General features: G+C 39.0%; 1 protein-coding gene across 8 annotated transcripts in view; it reads left to right on the top strand.

Moving 5' to 3' along the window:
- The window catches only part of CEP63 (centrosomal protein 63), a 79,440-nt gene that overhangs the window by 19,116 nt on the left and 37,738 nt on the right, over positions 1-22,586 (top strand). For all 8 annotated transcript variants that reach the window (XM_070376037.1, XM_070376029.1, XM_070376016.1 and 5 more), the window contains 3 exons: positions 9,091-9,186; positions 10,010-10,132; positions 16,085-16,198. In XM_070376037.1, coding sequence (XP_070232138.1) covers positions 9,091-9,186; positions 10,010-10,132; positions 16,085-16,198 — 333 coding nt within the window. The remainder of the gene's footprint in view (positions 1-9,090; positions 9,187-10,009; positions 10,133-16,084; positions 16,199-22,586) is intronic.

Below are 22,586 nucleotides of genomic sequence, written 5' to 3'. Positions count from 1 at the left end.
TTTAGGAGCCCTATAAAGTGAAAGTCTGTTTGGTGTTGTCCCATAAGCTCCTGAAGCCATCTTCACAGTATTCATTCTTTTTTTCATTTTGCTGCTCTAACTGGGCGTATTCCATTGCCTTGTCTGTGAGTTGACTGCATCTAGTTTGCCGTTGCAGAGAAGGCAGTGGCACCCCACTCCAGTACTCTTGCCTGGAAAATCCCATGGATGGAGGAGCCTGCTGGGCTGCCATCTGTGGGGTCGCATAGAGTTGGACACGACTGAAGTGACTTAGTAGCAGCAGCAGCATTAAGGTTTCTTCTGAGGTTTACTTTATGTTCATTTGGAACATATTCCTCTGTTCCTTGACTCTCCATTTGTTTCTGCACAGTAAATGAAATAACCACCTCTTCTAGTGTTGAAGGAGTGGCCTTGTGTAAGAGATGAACCTTGTAATTCAACCCTGCCTCAGCTTCTGGGTGTTTCTCAAACGTCTGTACTTGTCTAGGCAGCCTGTTGTATTTTTAGTAGCACCTAGTAGTTGAGGATGTGCCAAGATCTGTCATTGTCCCAAAGTGGAGAATCTCAGCACCTAGATTCAGACTGACTGGAAGCTGGGGCAGCAGCGTTTATAGTATGCAAGTATATACAGTTCTGAAGGGCTGCAGGAGTAAGCCACATTGGTCCTCAGAGCCAGGTGATTTGGAGGTCACCACGTGGGCTCCATGTGAGCTGTTTTCTGGGTAATACTTCTGGGCTGGAGCAAGGCAGAGGGAGAATGCCAAGCAGGTATCCACAGCCTACGTTCTTTGAGAGCAACTCCATAGGCCACTAAATGTGAGCCAAACCTGAAGCCTACTCCTTAGGACAAAGGTTCAAGACAAGTAAAGGGGACTCTTTCACAGAAAGCCTGGGGAGTGTGCCTCATTCTACTTTCTGTACAGTGCCGTAAGGGTGGTAGCCTGCTAAGAACTATCCCTCTGATTGCCATAGTCCTGTGGGATCCAGGAATGCAAGTCCTTCCAGTCACCTAGAGCTAGATAATCAAAGGGAGACCCCTGGGCACAAGCCATGTGTACAGCTGTGCCATCTGTGCACTGGAGGCAGCAGAGTGTGAAAGCAAAGGTAGTGCCCTCCAAGGTCTCTGGAAAGGACTGCAGTCAATGCCAAGATGCATGCCTAATCAGAAGCTTGTCCCTTAGCAGTCATGATGATCCGTTAGTAATCTCCTTTCACAGAAAGAATGCAACTCAGGGTCTGTTGCCTTTTGCTGTGCCTTTGTGATAGTAGCTGTTTAAGAACTCTTTCTCCTTGGGTTGCAGTCCTGTAGGACCCACGAGTATAAGCCCCACTGACCACCTTTGCTTAGTCGCTCAGTCATGTCTGACTCTTTGTGACCCCATGGACTGTAGCCCACCAGTGGGGATTCTCTGGGGATACTGGAATGGGTAGCCATGCCCTCCTCCAGGGGATCTTACCAACCCAGGGATTGAACTTAGGTCTTTCCCGCGTTGCAGGCAGATTCTTTACCGTCTGAACTACCAGGGAAGCCCAAGAATACTGGAGAGGGTAACCTATCCCTTCTCCAGGGGATCTTCCCAACCCAGGAATTGAACCAGGGTCTCCCGCATTGCAGGTGGATTCTTGCAAATCCACCAGGGAAGCCCCCACTTACCGCTAGAGCCAGTTAATGTAGAGGTGTTCTCTAGCAGTAGTCACAAAAATCCAGGCACCTGACTAGGGCATGAGCTCCTTTCTGGGTGACACTGATTATAACAGTTCCTTAGGACCCAGAACACGAAGCTCCCTTGGTCTCTAGAGCCAGGTAATCTAGAATCATATCCTGGGCAGGAGCTGTAAAGATCAGGACATCAGAGAAAGTTTCTCTTCCAGGAGATAGTGGTGCTCTGGAGCATGAAAAAGGTGATACCTTTCAGTCTTTGTTTCCAGAGTGTTCCAACAGGATCCTAGCTGTGTGTGTTGAATAAGACCCCTGTCCCTTTAGCTGAGGTTTTAATGGTGGGCCTTACTCACTTTAAGTCTAGCCCCAATTGGCTACCTCTGAGCTGGACTCTGGAATGGGTGAGTCCAAGCACATGAGCCCTCTAAGAGGTGTTTCTCAGGTTGCTATCATTTTGTGGATCTTGGGACACAAGACCCATTGGTTTTCAAAAATTAGATGTTTGGGGGCTCACCTCTCAAGTGCATGTCTTAAAAGTTGGGGTGCCCAAGGTGAGGTTTGAACCCTTTGCTCCTCAAGGAGAAGCTCTGAGTTTTGAGTTCCCTTCTGGTTATCCTTGCTACACTAGGGGTGAGATTTATGGTGAGATTGTGTCTCCATCTCCTCTACAGGTTTTTGTATGGTTTTCTTTTCTTTTGTCCAACATGTAGTTGTCCCTCAACCAAGCTTTCAGTTTTTTTCCAAGAAGAAATTGTTCCATGTTTAGCTGTAGATCCAGTGAATCTGAGGAGGGAGGTGAGTTTAGAATCTTCCTACATCGCTATCTTGAATTGTTAATGCTCTCTTTTTATAATGCATAGAAAGTATTTGTATGTCAAATTCTGTTTTTTTTTTTTTTTTCAGAAGAAAAATTCATTGGTGAAAGTGCATAAGAATGTTAATGTTTTTAATATTTCAAGGATCATGTTACCTTGGTCACATGTAGTACATATGTAACTTCTTTAAGAAAATGTAAAGGGAGTCACACGATCATTCTATTACATGCCCATGTTGATAATCACTGAGTTTAATGAATGTTGTTTTTGGCCACATTGTATGATTAGTGTAAAAAGTTAAGCTCAGATTCAACAATTTGCTTCTTTTGGTTAGGTTTAAAATAAAACTCAGAAAACTTAAAAAAAATGTATATTTATACTTGTTGAAAAGGGGAAAAGAGAGAAAAGAAGAAAATAAATATTATTTATGATCTTACCACCCAGTGTTATTGATGATTTTTGGGAAAAGTTTAATAACATTTGCTAATTGATTTCTCTTAATTTAGCTGATACAATAAAAAGAACATTGAATATTGGAAGAGAAGCAGAAGGCATATATAAGTGCAAAAACATCCCCTAAATTTCTGGCATAAATACTAATCTCAGAAGGATTGGAAGGACTGTAGGTAAACACTGGTCCCAAGTCCCACTTGGATGGGCTTTCCTACCAGTAGGATCACCACTCATTAGTGCTGTTGTTCTGCTTCTTAAGGATACTTCTGTGAGTGATACATTGAGATTTTGATTCTGTTGATGGTAGTGCACTTATCAAGAATATCTTAGAAATGTTTCATGTCACAAGGAAAGTGTTAGGCTTCATGAAGTGTTTTTCTCCTTGTCAAGAGAATCTGTCAATGGTTGACCTTTTGCAATTTGGGTCATAGCAGTACAGTTGACTCTTGTACAATGTGGGGGTTAGATGCAGTGACTCCAGTGCACTCAGAGATCCACATAGAACTTTATAGTCAGCCTTCTTTATCTGGTGGCTCAAATGATAATGAATCTGGCTGCAGTGCAGTAGATCTGGGTCCGATCCCTGGGTTGGGAAGATCCCCTGGAGAAGGGAAAGGCTACCCACTCCAGTATTATGGCCTAGAGAATTCCAGCCCATGGGGTTGCAAAGAGTCCCACACAATTGAGCTACTTTCACTTTCACTTTCTTTCTCTTTATCTGAGAGTCCACATTCATGAATTCATGTCGCTCTGTAGTATTTATTGAAAAAAAATCTATATATAAGTGGACCCATGAAGTTCAACCATGTTGTTTAAGGGTCAACTGTACATAGTTACATTGGCTATGTTAGATTGTGTTCTGAGATGCCACTTGCTAAACTGGAATTTATTTTAAAATTTGGGTAGACTTTTGAGAATGTACTTTAAAGTTATATCTCATGAAAAGATACTGAAGTTACTGAAAAAGTGCAAGGAATGATAATCATATATATATTTTTTTTTATTTGTAATTTAGGTAGAGTCAGTGCTCCTTGGTAAGTTACTTTAGTTACCACTTCTTTATTTCTCCTGGGGCAAAACACAAGTAGTTCCATTTAGTAAGTTAAGATGATAGTGGTTTCCTAGTTAAACACTGTACCGTTGACCCTTGAGCAACCTGGGAGTCAGGGGGCACCAATCCCCCATGCAGTTGCAGAGATCTGTGTACAATTTTACAGTTGACTCTTTTATCTGGGGGCTTTCCTGGTGCCTCAGACAGTAAAGAATCTGCCTGCAGTGCAGGAGACCCGAGTTCAGTCCCTGGGTCAGGACGATTTTCTGGAGAAGGGAATGGCAACCCACTCCAGTATTCTTACATGGAAAATCCCATGGACACAGGAACCTGTCAGGCTACAGTCCATGGGGTCACAAGGAGTCAGGCATGATTGAGTGACTAACATTGTCGCTTGTATCTGTAGTTCTGAATCTGTGGATTCAACCAGCTTTGGATAGTGCACTATGTAACACGTGTTTATTGAAAAAAATTCCCGTATAGGTGGATCTGTGCAGCTCAGACCTATGTTGTTAAGGGTCCTATCTATATATGTAGATATCTAGGTTGTTTATTTTGTTAGAAACTCCCATGTATGTTTCTGTGAATTAAAGAAATTCCCTTGTGTGTAATCGTGAGACTATTTTGTCACTCCAGGGCTGTTTAAATTTACTCCTGTAGCTTAGTTTTGATGTCACAGGCACTACCGCACTACAGGCAGACTTCATTTTATTGTGCTTCACTTTATTGCACTTTGGAGATACTGTATTTTTTACAGATTGAAGGTTTGTGGCCACCTTGAGTTGAACTCAAGTGTGTAGGCATCTTTTTTCTAACAGCATTTGCTCATTTCATGTCTCTGTGTCTACTTTTGGTAATTCTTAAATATTGCTTTTTTTAAACAGATTACTTATTTACTTTCGGCTGTGCTAGGTCTTTGTTGCTGCGGAGGCTTTCCTCTAGTTACAGGGAGCAAGGGCTACTCTAGTTGCAGGGCATGGGCTTCTCTTTGTTGTGACTTCTCTTGTTGTAGAGCATGGGCTCTAGAGCACGTGGGCTTCAGGAGTTGTGGCACATGGGCTCAGTAGCTGTGGCTCCTGGTCTCTGGTGGTGGTGGTTGTTCAGTTGCTCAGTCATATCTGAGTCTTTGCAACATTGTGGTCTGCAGCACGCCAGGCTTCCCTGTCCTTCACTATTTCCCTGAGTTTGTTCAAACTCATATCCATTGAGTCAGTGATGCCATCCAGCCATTTCATCCTCTGTCGCCTCCTTCTCCTCCTGTCTTCAGTCTTTCCCAGCATCAGAGTCTTTTCCAGTGAGTCAGTTGCATCAGGTAGCCAAAGTGTTGGAGCTTCAGCTTCAGCATCAGTCCTTCCAGTGAATATTTATGGTTGATTTCCTGTAGGACTGACTGGTTGGATCTCCTTGCTCTCCAAGGGACCCTCAAGACAAGACACCCTGGTGTCTTGTCCAGCACCACAGTACAAAAGCATCAATTCTTTAGTTGGACCATCTTTATGGTCCAACTCTCACAACTATACATGACTACTGGAAAAGCCATAGCTTTGTTAGCAAAGTGATGTCTCTGCTTTTTATTTGTTGTCTGGGTTTGTCATAGCTTTTCTTCCAAGGAGCAAGCATCTTTTAACTTCATGGCTGCAGTTACCATCTGCAGTAATTTTTGAGCCCAAGAGAATGAAATCTGTCACTGTTTCCACTTTTTCTTCATCTATTTATGAAGTGATGGGACAAGATGCCATGATCTTAGTTTTTTTAATGTTGAGTTTTAAGCCAGGTTTTTCACTATTTTCTTTCACTTTCATTAAGAGGCTCTTTAATTCTTCTTTGCTTTCTGCCATAAGGGTGGTGTAATCTGCGTATCTGAGGTTGTTGATATTTGTCCCGGCAATCTTGATTCCAGCTTGTGATTTATTTCTTATGAATCACCCAGCATTTCTCATGATGTACTCTGCATATAAGTTAAATAAAGCAGGGTGACAATATACAGCCTTGACGTACTCCTTTCCCAATTTTGAACCCTCTCTTGTTCCATGTCCAGTTTTAACTGTTACTTCTTGACCTGTACACAGGTTTCTTAGGGGACAGGTCAGGTGGTCTGGTATTCTCATCTCTTTAAGAATTTTCCAGTTTGTTGTGATCCACACAGTCAAAGGCTTCAGCATAGTCAATGAAGCAGAAGTAGATGTTTTTTGAAATTCCCTTGCTTTTTCTATAATCCAGCATATGTTGGCAGTTTTATCTCTGGTTCTGCCTTTTCTAAATCCAGCTTGAACATCTGGAAGTTCTTGGTTCACGTACTGCTGAAGTCTAACTTGAAGAATTTTGAGTGTAATCTTGCTAGCGTGTGAAATAAGTGCAGTTGTACAGTAATTTGAACATTCTTTGGCATTGCCTTTCTTTGGGATTGGAATGAAAACTAATGTTTTCCAGTCCTGTGGCCACTGCTGAGTTTTCTAAATTTGCTGACATATTGAGTGCAGCACTTAAGAGTATCATCTTTTAGGATTTGAAATAGCTTTGCTGTAATTCCATCACCTCCACTAACTCTGTAGTGATTCTTCCTAAGGCCCACTTGACTTCACACTCCGGGATGTCTGGCTCTCAGTGAGTGACCACACCATTGTGGTTATCTGGGTCATTAAGACCTTTTTTGGTACAGTTCTTATGTATAGTCTTAATAGTTGTGGCCCATGGGCTTACTTGTACCGTGCACAGGATCTGGTATCTTCCCAGATCAGGGATTAAACCTGTGTTTCCTACATTGGCAGGAGGATTCTTTACCACTGAGGCCCCAGGGAGACTCGATTCTTGGAATATTTTAAATCCTCTACCAGCACAAAGATTATGACTTATTGAAGGTTCTGATGATGGTTAGCATTTTTTTTAGCAATACAATGTTTTTAAATTAAGATAGATATATGCATCGCTTTTTAGACATAATGTTCTTGCACATTTAGTTGACTATAGGATAGTGCAAACATAACATTTATTTGTGCTGGGAAACCGAAAATATTTGTATGACTCATTTTATCACAAAATTTGCTTTATTGTGGTGATCTGGTAGGAATCTGCAGTATTTCTGAGGTATTCCCATACTTAACACTTGAAAAGAAATTGATGGGATTGAGCAGATGAGCTCCTTTATAAGGATTTGAAGATTACAAGTTTGGGCATCAAGACGTAAAAGATATTTAGAAATGTAGCTGTCAGTGATTTGCTGCTTCATTGATTGGGTTGCTGGAAGTTGATTAAGTTTGTAGAGGTAAAGTGCATTTGCTAAATACTAATGATAAGAATCTGTTCCATAGAGTTGATCTGTGAAATTGTAATTTCACTGTTATTGGTAGTAATATATTTATTAATCTACTTGAACAGCATATGATAGAAGAACTAGAATATAGGCCTTTAAGTTTTTGTCATTTTTGTTTGTAAGTTTCAGGCCTAGTAGCAGTTAGTCCCATGGTATAAATCAATGCTACTCAAATGACAGGTTCACGGTGAGGTAACACTTGCATCAGAATGTAAATCAGTGTATTGCATCCTTCACATCACAGAAAGTTTTGCTGTATAAAAATGTCAGTTGCACCAAGCAGTGTTTTTTGTAACATAATTGATTTACATTCTGCTTCAAGGTTCTTGGCTCCTGTTGGATTGCTGTTGTGACCAGGTCCAGCCCATCTGTAGCTCATACTTGGAGGAGTACTAGTATAAACAACTCATTTCATAAGTGAATGCTTTATATGTTTTCTGATTACACTGTTTGGATTGGATTGGTTTTAATGGACCTTGCTGCTGCTGTTACCTTCTAATGCCCTACAGAGCAGGTAGACCTAATGAAACAAGTAAGGGATTTGGAGTCCTGGCTGTGCATTTTTTCACCTGAATGGTGGTGGACAAAATAACATCTCTGAATCTGTTTCATCCTGTGCAAAATGAGGATATAATTCCTATGTTCCCATGTTGTGAAGATTGAGTTACAGTTTAAGAAACCACTTTAAAAATTCTAAATTGTAGTTAAAATGATATCATCTATACTGACAGTTTTCAAAATTTGACCTCTTTTTCTCTGCCTAATGCCTATTGCTGAGAGTGAGGGAGTTGTTTGTACTAGTAAGAAATATACTTTCTTTAAGAAATTTAAATATTGTTGCTTGACTATTATGAACCAGACCCTGGTAAATAAATAAAATTTAACAATTGTTTCTTCACATTTTATACTAATGCTTGACTCTTATAATAAATGAAAAGAAAAATAGTTCTATAAGTCTCATAAGAAAAAACAATGATCATCTGCCCTATTCCTCTGAACCTAGGATTCTTGCTTCTCTAAGACCGTTCTTTCAGTATCTTTAACTCCTTTTTTTTTTTTCTTTTGGCATTCTCCTCTTATTTCTAAATAACATTTTATGGCATATTCTAAAGTTTTAGTCTTAGCTATTTATCTAATAGGGCTTCCCAGGTGGCTCAGTGGTAAAGAATCCACCTGCTAATGCAGGAGATATGGGTTTAATACCTGAGTGGGGAAGATCCCCTGAATTAGGAAATGGCAACCCACTTGCCTGGAGAATCCCATGCACAGAGGAGCTTGATGGGCTACAGTCCATAGAGTCGCAGAGAGTCAGACACGACTGAAAGACTTAGCACAACACTAAATTTGTGGGTAAATCTAAATGAATGTTGACTGTATATAACAAGAGCTTTCAGCCTCCTGGTGTCTTTCTGTCTAAAGTTAGTATTCTGTGCTTTGCTTTATAGAATTTATTCTTGAACTCGCATAGATTTTTGTTCAATATTTTTAGATTCCAAGGTTCTTGTAACTTGTTAATTTTTTGTGAGGTTTTTTTTTTTTTTCCTGGTAAAAAGGGTTAGGAAGAATAAGTGAGATAGAGCAAATTTTCATCTAAACCCAGAAATTTTAGAACAATTGCTTATTTTTATTTTTTTGGAAGTGTTATAAATTATTAAATGATTAGGTATTTGACTTCCTGAGAAGTTGTATAGTTGAGAACGTGTCTTTACAGATAAGTACAAAGGTTATTTTCTATTTTTATGTTTCAGGGTAATTGTTTCAATGCTAATAATGAAACATACTACCACCTCTCTGCTTTTAGATTGGAATGTTGCGTCAGCAGGTAGAAAAACATGAAAAAGTCAAGCAAGAGATGGCCATGGAGTATAAGCAAGAGTTAAAGAAACTACATGAAGAAGTAAGATTTTAATTCTATTATATATTGTATAATTCTGTCTCTTCAGCCTTGAGAATTTTGTTAATGAGCTGGTTTCTACTTTATAAAGTGGATGTATATATTCCATGGAAGATATTGGGGTAGAAATCTTTCTCTATTCTTAAACCCAGAATTTTGCCTTTTATATATTTGATATTACCTACAACAGTGATTCTAAAATATGTTTCTTGGTTGAGTATCTGAAAGAAATAGAGCTATTTTTGTATAATACCATGAAATGCTGATACCAAAAGCTTACGTTAAGTGTTTTATTTTTGAGTTGAGTCAGTAGATTTTAAATAATGGAAGATTGAAAGGTTTCAGAAGCATTTTGGGATAGATTAGAAAGGTAAGAAAATTCTACCAGTTAACTGAGTTGTTTTCTTCAGATTGGCAAAAAATACTTTTTATTCAATTCCGAAGCATTCCTTTCCTGCATAGTGAATATCAGTGTTCCACTGGGAATGCTTCAAGAACCACAGGCCTGGAGAAAAGAAAAAGAGTGTTTATTTGCTGCTTTTATTGTGAGGATGGGTTGTGGGGTCCCTAATTGCAGGGCTATTGTATATTATAATAAAAAATTAGACCTTTGTTTTATTTATTAAACTTTTTCTTTATTTTTTATTTGACTTTTTTTTTTCTGGTGTTTACTTTATGTAGTTTTGAGTTTTGTATTTTATCTAACGTGCTCTCTATTTTCTGGGATGGTAGTTAGCTCTACTTGTGCTTTCATAATGCCAGTTTGTTTTATCAGCACTGTTTACACATTCTTAAATTTTAAGTCTAGAAATAACTGTGTTTACAGTTAAGCAGACTGAAGAGAAGCTATGAAAAGCTACAGAAAAAACATGTAAGAGACTTCAGAGGAAATGCCAAAAATCACAGGGAAGATCGGTCTGAAATTGAGAGGTTAACTGGAAAAATAGAGGTATGTTCATAGTCCTGATTGGCTTGTAGTGATTGTCAGCCTTCATGTAGGAAAACTCTGTTTCTAATAGTGCTATTTCATGAAGCCAATTTTCTCTCACCTGCAGGACTACCACTGAGCTATTTCAAAGGTGGGAGGCTGTCCTGTCATCATCTGGTTCCCTGTGGTTACTAGCTGTCAGTAGTTCTCAAGAGGGTGGTGCCATCCTTTGAGGGCATTGGAAATATTTGAGGCATTATTTTGGTTGTCAGATGACTGGGAGTGAAACTGGAGAGTGGGGCACAGGAACCAGGGACACCAAACATGACTGGGCCTATCCCACACAGGAGAGACCTATTGTACCCCGAACGCCAGCACTGAGGAACACTGATAGCAGCTCCTGGCTGTCCTCTGTGGGTGTTGTCTTTGTTTTATTTATCACCTAACAGAGGGGCTTAGTAAGTGTTGAAGGTATGTGGCTTTTTTATACACAGTACTTTGCATATCAGATTATTTATTCTTAGTTCCCATTTAGATATAATAAATCACTAGCCTCCCTCTTTGCTGACTAAGTTTTTGTTAAGTTTGAGTAACTCCATGATTATTGTATATCTTGATTCCCCAGAGGAGTTAAGGAAGTTGAGACAACACCACCAACAACAGCATGGGGCTGTTACTTTTTCCCCGTTGAATCCACCACTCCTCTCCTCTGTCTATGCTCTTGGTTCTCAAATGTACCTAAGTGTTAACCAGGGTCCTCTTTAGTCTCCCAGAGATTCTGATCCAGTAGCGTAGCATGTGAGCTAGGACTCTGCATTTTATCTAGCTTCCCCAGCTGATGTTAATTTGAGAAACATTGTTTAGCATCTTTGTATGATTATTTACAATGTTTCTACTCAGAGTGACCTGTCACCCACTAATACTGTTATATTATTACTACCTAGAATTTTAATTTCTATTTTTAATATTTTTTTACATCTCAATATTTTTCTATGTTTAAAGAGCTTAGAATCAGATTTTGCTTTCTCTCCAGCCTTCTTCACTGGTACCTGGGTTTTTGTACAAAACCCCTCATGTTCTTATTCCCCGTTACCACTTCCAGACCATTCTGTTTTCTTTGTACCTCAGAGTCTCCATCTTTGATTTTCATGTCATCAGCATATACCACCATCCCTGGTGGCTCAGTGGTAAAGAATCTGCCAGTCAACATAGGAGACTCAGGTTCCATCCCTGGGTTGGGAAGATCCTTTGGAGAAGGAAATGGCAATCCATTCCAGTATTCTTGCCTGGGAAGTCCCATGGACAGACGATACTGGCGGGCTGCAGTCCATGGGGTCTCAAGAGTCAGACACAACATAGTGACTGAACGACAACAACAGCAATGTACATACCGGCAAATTAGTCATCTTCTGATCCCTGACTGCTCCCCTGGTTGACTGTCATTCTCTCCAACATTGCTCTTACCATAATTCTTGAGGATTTCGGTATCCACAAGGATGATCCTTATAATACTGTGGTCTTTGGTTCATTGGTGTTCTTTCCTCCAGAGATATTTTGACCTCCTGTCTGTCTCTTTTCCCTTTTCCCATTGCGGTTCCTTAAGTGTTGTCACTAGCAATACTTGCAACCCTCCAAGAATCACATTTTTAAGCATCTCGTTCTTTCTGACTACCATCCCCGTCTTTTCAGCTTGCTCCCTCTTATTCCTAATGCTTGATAATCACCTGATTCCCCATTCCTTAAAGTGCTTGGATCCGGCCACTTGTCCCTGCTCCATACCTACCTCATGTCCGCACTCACCACTCCTTATCCAGCTTCTATCCCATGGTTACACTCCTTATATTCCCCTTCCATTCCTGTGCCCTCTCTTTTTTTGTTGTTGTTCAGTAGCTCAGTTGTGTCCAACTCTATGTGACCCTATGCACTGCAGGGCTTCCCTGTCCTTCACCATCTCGCTGAGTTTGCTCAACCTCATGTCCACTGAGTCAGTGATACCATCCAACCATCTCATCCTCTGTCGTCCCCTTCTCCTCCTGCCCCCAATCCCTCCCAGCATCAGAGTCTTTTCCACTGAGTCAACTCTTCACATGAGGTGGCCAAAGTACTGGAGTTTGAGCTTTAGCATCATTCCTTCCAGAGAAATCCCAGGGCTGATCTCCTTCAGAATGGACTGGTTGGATCTCCTTGCAGTCCAAGGGACTCTCAAGAGTCTTCTCCAACACCACAGTTCAAAAGCACCAATTCTTTGGCGCTCAGCCTTCTTCACAGTCCAACTCTCACAGCCATACATGACCACAGGAAAAACCATAGCCTCGACTAGACGAACCTTTTTTGGCAAAGTAATGTCTCTGCTTTTGAATATGCTATCTAGGTTGGTCATAACTTTCCTTCCAAGGAGTAAGCGTCTTTTAATTTCATGGCTGCAGTCACCATCTGCAGTGGTTTTGGAGCCCAAAAAAATAAAGTCTGACACTGTTTCCACTGTTTCCCCATCTATTTGCCATGAAGTGATGGGACCAGATGCCATGATCTTAGTTTTCTGAATGTTGAGTTTTAAGCCAACTTTTTCCTTTCCTCTTTCACCTTCATCAAGAGGCTTTTTAGCTCCTCTTTACTTTCTGCCATAAGGGTGGTGTCATCTGCATATCTGAGGTTATTGATATTTATCCCGGCAATCTTGATTCCAGCTTGTGCTTCTTCCAGCCCAGCGTTTCTCATGATGTACTCTGCATATAAGTTAAATAAGCAGGGTGACAATCTATAGCCTTGACGTACTCCTTTTCCTATTGGGAACCAGTCTGTTGTTCCATGTCCAGTTCTAACTGTTGCTTCCTGACCTGCATACAGGTTTCTCAAGAGTCAGGTCAGGTGGTCTGGTATTCCCATCTCTTTCAGAATTTTCCACAGTTGATTGTGATCCACACAGTCAAAGGCTTTGGCATAGTCAATAAAGCAGAAATAGATGTTTTCCTGGAACTCTCTTGCTTTTTCCATGATCCAGTGGATGTTGGCAATTTGATCTCTGGTTCCTCTGCCTTTTCTAAAACCAGCTTGAACATCTGGAAGTTCATGGTTCACGTATTGCTGAAGCCTGGCTTGGAGAATTTTGAGCATTACTTGACTAGTGTGTGAGATGAGTGCAATTGTGTGGTAGTTTGAGCATTCTTTGGCATTGCCTTTCTTTGGGATTGGAATGAAAACTGATCTTTTCCAGTCCTGTGGCCACTGCTGAGTTTTCCAAATTTGCTGGCATATTAAGTGCAGCACTTGCACAGCATCATCTTTCAGGATTTGAAATAGCTCAACTGGAATTCCATCACCTCCACTAGCTTTGTTTGTAATGATGCTTTCTAAGGCCCACTATTTTGTCTCTAGTTCCTTTCCTTCCATTTTTCTTACACTCACTCAGTAAGCCTTTCTCTCCTCTGCAGAAGCTATTGGCATGGAGGTCACCAGTGAATTTGCATTACTGAAGCCTGTGTTCACCCTCATCTTCCATATCCTGTCTGCAGCATTGGACTCAGCTGGGTTTGGCTTTCTGGATTTGGCTTGGAGAACAATTGTACTTTCCTGGGTTTTCTCCTACCTTGTTTGCCACTCCTTCTCAATTATTTTTTCTCCCCAACCTTTTATCATTGGAACACCCTACAGCTGTGTTGTTGTACCTCTTCTTTTTTCTGTCGAGGCCACTCCCTTGGTGATACCATTCAGTCTCATAGTTTTAAGCACTGTGTTGCTGCTGCTGCTGCTAAGTCGCCTCAGTCGTGTCCAACTCTGTGCAGCCCCATAGACGGCAGCCTACCAGGCTCCCCTGTCCCTGCGATTCTCCAGGGAAGAACACTGGAGTGGGTTGCCATTTCCTTCTCCAATGCATGAGAGTGAAAAGTGAAAGTGAAGTCACCCAGTCGTGTCCAATTCAGTGACCCCATGGACTGCATCCTACCAGACTCCTCCATCTATGGGATTTTCCAGGCAGGAGTACTGGAGTGGGGTGCCATTGCCTCCTCTGTAAGCACTGTGTATATGTTGATAATTCCTATATTCCTATATCTAGTCTTGACTTTTGGCTACAGAACAATTTCCAACTTCCCATTTCACATCTCCATACGGTATCTAAAGCTGTCTCAAACTTGACATGTCTGAAATAAAGGCCCTGACTTTTTTCTATCTCATCTTCCAGCACCATTTCTGTTTTAGTTAATGTAATTCCATTCCTCAGATTGCTGAAGCCTAAAAGCCTTGGAGTCACCCATGATTTCTCTTTTCTCAGCACAACATCCAGAATGATTCTGTTTGGTTTAAGTTAAATCATGTTCTCTCCTGTACATAAAGTTAAAGTAGTTTCTCCTAAAAGATGAAGTTATCATAATGACCTACAGAGTCTCACTGCCTGTTAACTCTGACCTTTCCCTTTCTTTTTTTTCCCTTTTACTCACTCCCCCCCAGCCACACCAAGCTTCTTGCTCATCCTTGAACATGACAAGATGCTTCCACATCAAGGCCTTGTACTTCTCAGAATAGTATAACTTTATCTCCATCTCCCTCGTGTTTACTTTCATGTTACTCAATCTAACTACTCCTTTTGCAAACTGCAACCACCAACTCTGAGTACTGCATGCTCGATTTTCTCCAGAATGGGTACAGTTGGCTCTCTGTATCTATGGTTTTGCATCCGTGGATTTAACCAACTATGGATCTAAAATATTCTGGGAAAAGCAAAGTCCAGAAAGTTCCAAAAAGCAGACCTTGAATTTGTTATGCACAAGCATTTACATTGTATTTATAGTTACTTACACAGTGTTTACATTGTGTTAGGCATTATAAGTAACTTAGAAATGATTTCAAGTCTGTGGGAGGATGCACATTAGTTACATGTGAATAACATACCATTTCTTATAAGGGACGTGATCATCTGTGGATTTAGTAACCACAGAGGTCTGGAACCAGTCCTCCACAGATACTGACAGATGACCGTATTGCTATCTAATTACTGTACAATAATGTGTTGCCTGTCTCCCTCCAAGTGAGTGGGGCTAGAATTTTTGTTTTTTTTTGTTAAATATTGTATCCCTAGCACTAGAACAGTACCTGGAATATATGTGATAGAAACAATGAGTAAGTGAACAGTAATTACCTTAAGCTTCAAGTTGCACAATCAAGAAAATGAGCCCAATATTCATGAAAACGAGGCAAATCAAAGGCAAAGGAAACTCTGGGATTGAGACTCTTGGAGGACAGTGATAGAAAGACTGAGTTTCCTTTCCCTTTGATTTGCCTCGTTTTCATGAATATTGGCCTCATTTTCTTGATTGTGCAACTTGAAGTTATTATTGATCCATCATTAATTTTGAACTCTTTGGCTTTGGGTTATAGATATCTGTTAAAATTTAATACAGATATTTTTTATTATTCATGTCTTTATAGTTCTGTTGAAATAATAAAAATTTGGATATCAAAGGATACTGTGTTAACTGAATCTGTCTGGTTCCTGAATTTTAGACTCTGATGAGAATTGGACTCCCCAGGGATTTATCTGACCATTTGTTTGAATCTGTTCAATTCCCGGGTTTGAATATCAAGAATTTGGGTAGTGAGTGATAAGTATAATCATATTTTGAAATTTTCATTATCTTAACATCAGTTTTCTGAAAAATCACTAAAAAATTATAACAACCCTTAGGTGGCAGCAGATCTTTGAAAATCATCTTGAATCCAGTGTTTAGTATCTGTGTTTCGTACTCTTCACCATTAGTGTGTTAAATTTAGAAAGACAGATATCCAGAGGCACAGTATGTAAGGAATTTAGTATTACTCTACAGTTCTATCAGTTAAGTGAGTAATGGGGCTCCTGCTGTGGAAAAAGGTGCATGTGTACCCAGGGACCTGGGGAAAAATTAAAGTAAAAGTGAATCTGGAAGGTGGTGACAGCGAGGGGAAGCACTTAGAAGTTAAGTACCTTAATTGCCTCTTCAGGAATTTCGTCAGAAATCACTGGACTGGGAGAAGCAGCGCTTGATTTATCAGCAACAGGTGTCTTCTCTGGAGGCACAAAGAAAGGCTCTAGCTGAACAATCAGAGATAATTCAGGTAAGTTTAAGACATTTTTTGGAATAATGAGAGGCAGAGAGGTTTCTATTAAATTTGAACCAGCTTGAAAAATGCAGCATTGTGTGCTCACCGTGCTCACCCTGTCCTCACACCCACTGCTCTTTGCTTGCTGCTTTCCTTCACTGGTTCCTTCCTCCCTCACTCGGGCTCTTTCTTGTTCTCTCAGTCTGTCACTGACTTGCTTTCTCCTGCTCACTCCACACTTTGATTTTACTCTCCCTTCCTTTCTCTTTCTACCTCTGCTCTCTGTCTCCTTTTCCATTTCTTTCTGGCTCTGACTTACTTATTCAGGCTGTTTCTGGCTCTTGCCTTGGCCCCACTTCTGTCTGTGTCTTGTTCCATCTCTGATAGTTGGGGGTGCCTTAGCTGAGGTCCTCAGCCAGGGAGCTTCGGCCAGTCAGCCTGTTTGAACACAAATACTGAAAGATTCACGCTAACAAAAAGCAGTATCTTTGTGGGAACAGAAACACTTTTTACAACATTACTAGAAACGTTTTAAATGAAGAACTGATGGCTTAAGCAAAACAAAAAATTAGCTACCTAATTTAGGAGTTTTCTTCATGGAACATATTCAGTTTGTTTGCTTTTTCAATTAAAAACCAAGATCAAAAGGGAAGTGAACATAGAATGTAATGAATATTTATGACCTTGGGGTTAGAGAGAGTCAGATAGGACTTAGTGACTGAACAACAACAACTGCAATGTGCTAGACACTGTCTCAACGCTTCTTCTGAATGTAGTTATCCAGAATATGTAATTATATGTTGTCTGTTTAATATCATGATAATTTGTCAAGGTTGGTAGAAATCTCAGTTTTATAGAAGAGGGAATTACCAGAGAAATTAAGAAGAGCTAGAGGGACGAATTAAAAAAGGTAAAAAACAATCTGCATTATTTGCTGCTCCAAATCTTAGTAATATATTGGCTTTTAATCATCTACCCTCAAATATCAGTGGGCTAGTAAACTACCATGAATGGCTCTGCTGTTAGTGACTCCACTCAGAATGGTACAAGAGGCCCACAGCAATCTAAAGGATCAAAATTATTTACTAGGCTGCAGCAAGCTATGCAGCCAGAGTGGGCCAATAAAATCCTGAAAGTGTAGACCAGAGGTTTTTTTATTTTTACCTGAATGCTAAAGCACTGTACAAACATAAATAGCTATAAGATATTATAGGCTTCAGGTTGGCAAAAAAGAAAATTGAGTCCTAGTTTTTAAGTTCTCACTTATTCTTCTGTGTAGTATGCTTATTGTTGATCGTAGATCCTTTTTTTTAATTTGCTATTGTGATTACTCAACATAATTAAAGCTTCATTGTTAGAAAAAATGAGATTTTTATTTACCATAATTCAGCTAGAGCTAGAGTAAGAAGGCTTTAAAAAGCCAACATTTGTTTTCCGTATTTGAACTCTTCTGATAGTTTTGTTTAAACTAAAACTGCTCTGATTAAGGAAAAACTGTTACTTTTATGTCTTTCTCCCTTAGCAGTACTCGCTGGTCCTCATTTAAAAAAAAAGTTCTTAAAAGAAATTTCTATATACCCATTACCCAGCATTAATAGTTATCATTTTGCCAATCTTAAATATTAGTGGTAAAAAATATTAAAACATATAGTTTTAACCATTTTAAAGAGTACAGTAGAGTATTAACTGTATGTCCATTTTTGTGTAACAAATCTCTAAAACTTTTCAACTTACAGGAGTAAGGCTCTATATTCATTGAACAGCAACTCATTTTGCCAATTTTATTTCATTCTTCTCTACTTTTTTTTGCCTGAAATATTGCAAAGCAAATTATAGATATTATCTTATTTCCCAGCAGGTTAGGACTTAAAAAAATTAAACATACCACTGCTATGTTAACAGACTAAAACACTTCTTAAATAATTTAATATCTAATCTTTTCAAATTTCCCAAGTTGTGTGAAATAATGTTTTGAACTCCACTTAAGGTTGAAACATTGTATTTTGTTGATAAGTGAATCATCATTGAACAATAAGAGTAGAAAACTTTGTAGATTGGATAAATGGATATCAATAGCCAAATGCATGCTAAGTGGCTTTAGTCATGTCTGACTCATTGCGACTCTATGGACTGTAGCCCACCAGGCTGCTCTGCTCATGGGATTCTCCAGGCAAGAATACTGGAGTGGATTGCCATGCGCTTCTCCAGGGGATCTTCCTGACCTAGGGATTAAACCCGTGTTTCTAATGTCTCCTGTGTTGGCAGGCAGGTTCTTTACCACTAGCGCCACCTGGGAAGCCCTTAACAGCCACTGCTGCTGCTAAGTCGCTTCAGTCGTGTCCGACTCTGTGCGATTCCATAGATGGTAGCTCACCAGGCTCCCCCATCCCTGGGATTCTCCAGGCAAGAACACCGGAGTGGGTTGCAATTTCCTTCTCCAGTGCATGAAAGTGAAAAGTGAAAGGGAAGTCTCTCAGTCGTGTACGACTCTTCGCGACCCCATGGGCTACAGCCCACCAGGCTCCTCCGTCCATGGGATTTTCCAGGCAAGAGTACTGGAGTGGGGTGCCATGCCTTCTCTGTTAACAGCCACACTTATACCCCAAATTTTAAAAAAAATGATAAATTTTTTCTTTTATATTTTTTAACATCTAAAAATGGAGTTCAGGGAATTCCCTGGCAGTCCAATGGCTAGTACTCAGTATTTTCACTGCTGTGGGCCTGGGTTCAACCCTGGTTCGATAACTAAGATCCCACAAGCTGCATGGTGAAAAAAAGAAAAGTGGAGTTCCGACTAACTTTTCACCCTTTGAGTCATATATTTGCTTGAGTTTTTTTGTTTTGGTCAGCTATTAAAATGACATAAAACATGTTCATTTTAGAAAACTGAGAAAATGAGAATTAAATAAAATAACTCATAATTTCATCCTTTAGATATTTACCATAATTAGCATTTGCATGTAAATTTCTTCTGACTTTTTCTGTGCTTGCGTGCAGTGTACATTGCATTCATGTACATTTGATAGGAAAAACTATATATGTGTGTATGGGAATGGAGGAATAGTTGTGAACTTAAAAAATTACTGAAAATAGCAAAAAGTTGATAATTGTTGAAGCTAGGTGATGAATGTTTAAGGGTTCATCATCTTATTTTTTCCATATTTATATACATTTGAAATTTTCCATGAAACATTATGTAAAAGTGCAAATTATTTGCTTACAATGTGACAGGCAGTATGCTAAGCATTTTACAATATTTTATTTAATTTTCACCAGTTAAAAATTTTCCTCTTTAAATAAGACATGTCAGCAAATATGAGTCATAATGATTGTATAGAAGCTTAGTTTACCATTAAATGCCTTAATTCATATAACCAATATTTTATTGTAGAATTTTTAGGTTTTTATTTTTTTCACTCTTAAGTAGAGCTTGGGTGAACATCCTTATTTAAATATTTAGGTGTTTATGTCCATTTATTTTCTTAGGAAATGGCCCTAGAAATAAGATTACTGCATCAAAGTAGTCATACATTCTTAAAGATTCTAATGCATATTGTCAAAGTACTCTTCAAAGATGTACTGATGCACACTTTCACCAGCGGTGTTTGAGAATGTATGTTTCCTCACACTTTCTCATTATTGAGCACTATTATTTATTTAAATATTTCTTTTAATTTCCCCTACTTTTAGGCTTGTCTTTGCCAATCTGATAGGTGGAAAAAAATGGTATCTGATTATTTAATTTGCATCTTTAATTATGAATGAGGCTGAGCATTTTTTATCTACTTATGACTTTCCATTCTTCTGTAAATTATTTCTGTCCCTTGCTTATTTTTAAAGAATATTTATATTATACTATGAAAGAGCTCTTAATATATACATTGAATAGATTAACTCTTTGCTGTTTTGTTGCAATTGTGTGTGTTTTCCCAGTTTACCTTAATTTTGCCTAGTAATTTTTATGAAAATACAGTTGTTTTACAGACAATTTTTAGAATGGCTTAAGTCTGTTAATTTTTCTTTAAGGTTTTTATCTTTGCTGTCATACCATAAAGACTTACATAAGCCAAGATTTCTTCTAATGCTTTATAACTTCTTGTTAATAAATTTGATATGAAAATTCTTTTGGTACAAGGAATTTGATAGAGATCTATATTTTTTTCCAAATGGTTATCCACATAATTTGTTGTCTGTTACATTTTGAAAACTTTGCAGAATGATTCTGAAATTCATGTGGAAGGATAAATGAATGGTATCAGGCAACATTTTTTATGAGGGTGATGTTTGTTCTGTCAAATATTAAAATATATTAAATTTTAAAGTACAGTTGTTAAACAGTTGTAAGTACTTTATTAGATGCAAAGACAGAGTGATGGTTGTATAAGCATAGGAAAACATCAGAATAATCACTAAAACATAAGGTCATTTCTGTTTAGAGGGCAAATAATCACTTGCTACTTTCCCTCCTGTCCAAATAATACAGTGAGCGAAAAGGAAACATTCAGGGAAGTCTTAGAGAACATTAAGACCATTTGAAAAAAATTAAAATTTTAAGCCAGCTCAGAATATAGAATATTTAGCTTATACATTGTATGTGAGAAAAGTAAAGCCTGCATTGTATATGTTTTCCTTTTGAAGTATTTAGATGGGCTGTGTGATATTGTTCAGATTTGAATATATATATTTTTAAAATTTTATTTTATTTTTAAACTTTACATAATTGTATTAGTTTTGCCAAATATCAAAATGAATCCACCACAGGTATACATGTGTTCCCCATCCTGAACCCTCCTCCCTCCTCCCTCCCCATACCATCCCTCTGGGTCGTCCCAGTGCACTAGCCTCAAGCATCCAGTATCGTGCATCGAACCTGGACTGGCATCTTGTTTCATACATGATATTTTACATGTTTCAATGCCATTCTCCCAAATCTTCTCACCCTCTCCCTCTCCCACAGAGTCCGTAAGACTGTTCTATACATCAATGTCTCTTTTGCTGTCTCGTACACAGGATTATTGTTATCATCTTTCTAAATTCCATATATATGCGTTAGTATACTGTATTGGTGTTTTTCCTTCTGGCTTACTTCACTCTGTATAATAGGCTCCAGTTTCATCCACCTCATTAGAACTGATTCAAATGTATTCTTTTTAATGGCTGAGTAATACTCCATTGTGTATATGTACCATAGCTTTCTTATCCATTCATCTGCTGATGGACATCTAGGTTGCTTCCATGTCCTGGCTATTATAAACAGTGCTGCGATGAACATTGGGGTACACGTGTCTCTTTCCCTTCTGGTTTCCTCAGTGTGTATGCCCAGCAGTGGGATTGCTGGATCATAAGGCAGTTCTATTTCCAGTTTTTTAAGGAATCTCTACACTGTTCTCCATAGTGGCTGTACTAGTTTGCATTCCCACCAACAGTGTAAGAGGGTTCCCTTTTCTCCACACCCTCTCCAGCATTTATTATTTGTAGACTTTTGGATTGCAGCCATTCTGACTGGTGTGAAATGGTACCTCATAGTGGTTTTGATTTGCATTTCTCTGATAATGAGTGATGTTGAGCATCTTTTCATGTGTTTGTTAGCCATCTGTATGTCTTCTTTGGAGAAATGTCTATTTAGTTCTTTGGCCCATTTTTTGATTGGGTCATTTATTTTTCTGGAGTTGAGCTGTAGGAGTTGCTTGTATATTTTTGAGATTAGTTGTTTGTCAGTTGCTTCATTTGCTATTATTTTCTCCCATTCTGAAGGCTGAATATTCACCTTGCTAATAGTTTCCTTTGATGTGCAGAAGCTTTTAAGGTTACTTAGGTCCCATTTGTTTATTTTTGCTTTTATTTCCAATATTCTGGGAGGTGGGTCATAGAGGATCCTGCTGTGATGTATGTCAGAGAGTGTTTTGCCTATGTTCTCCTCTAGGAGTTTTATAGTTTCTGGTCTTACGTTTAGATCTTTAACCCATTTTGAGTTTATTTTTGTGTGTGGTGTTAGAAAGTGTTCTAGTTTCATTCTTTTACAAGTGGTTGACCAGATTTCCCAGCACCACTTGTTAAAGAGATTGTCTTTAATCCATTGTATATTCTTGTCTCCTTTGTCAAAGATAAGGTGTCCATATGTGCGTGGATTTATCTCTGGGCTTTCTATTTTGTTCCATTGATCTATATTTCTGTCTTTGTGCCAGTACCATACTGCTTTGTAGTAGAGGCAGAAGTCAGGTAGGTTGATTCCTCCAGTTCCATTCTTCTTTCTCAGGATCGCTTTGGCTATTCGAGGTTTTTTGTATTTCCATACAGAAAAGAAATAAAAGGAATCCAAATTGGAAAAGAAGAAGTAAAGCTCTCACTATTTGCAGATGACATGATCCTCTACATAGAAAACCCTAAAGACTCCACCAGAAAA

This window comes from Bos mutus, chromosome 1 (assembly GCF_027580195.1).
Source record: "Bos mutus isolate GX-2022 chromosome 1, NWIPB_WYAK_1.1, whole genome shotgun sequence".
NCBI lineage: Eukaryota > Metazoa > Chordata > Mammalia > Artiodactyla > Bovidae > Bos > Bos mutus.
The sequence above is the reverse complement of the archived record's forward strand: the minus strand, read 5'-3'. Positions and strand labels throughout refer to the sequence as shown.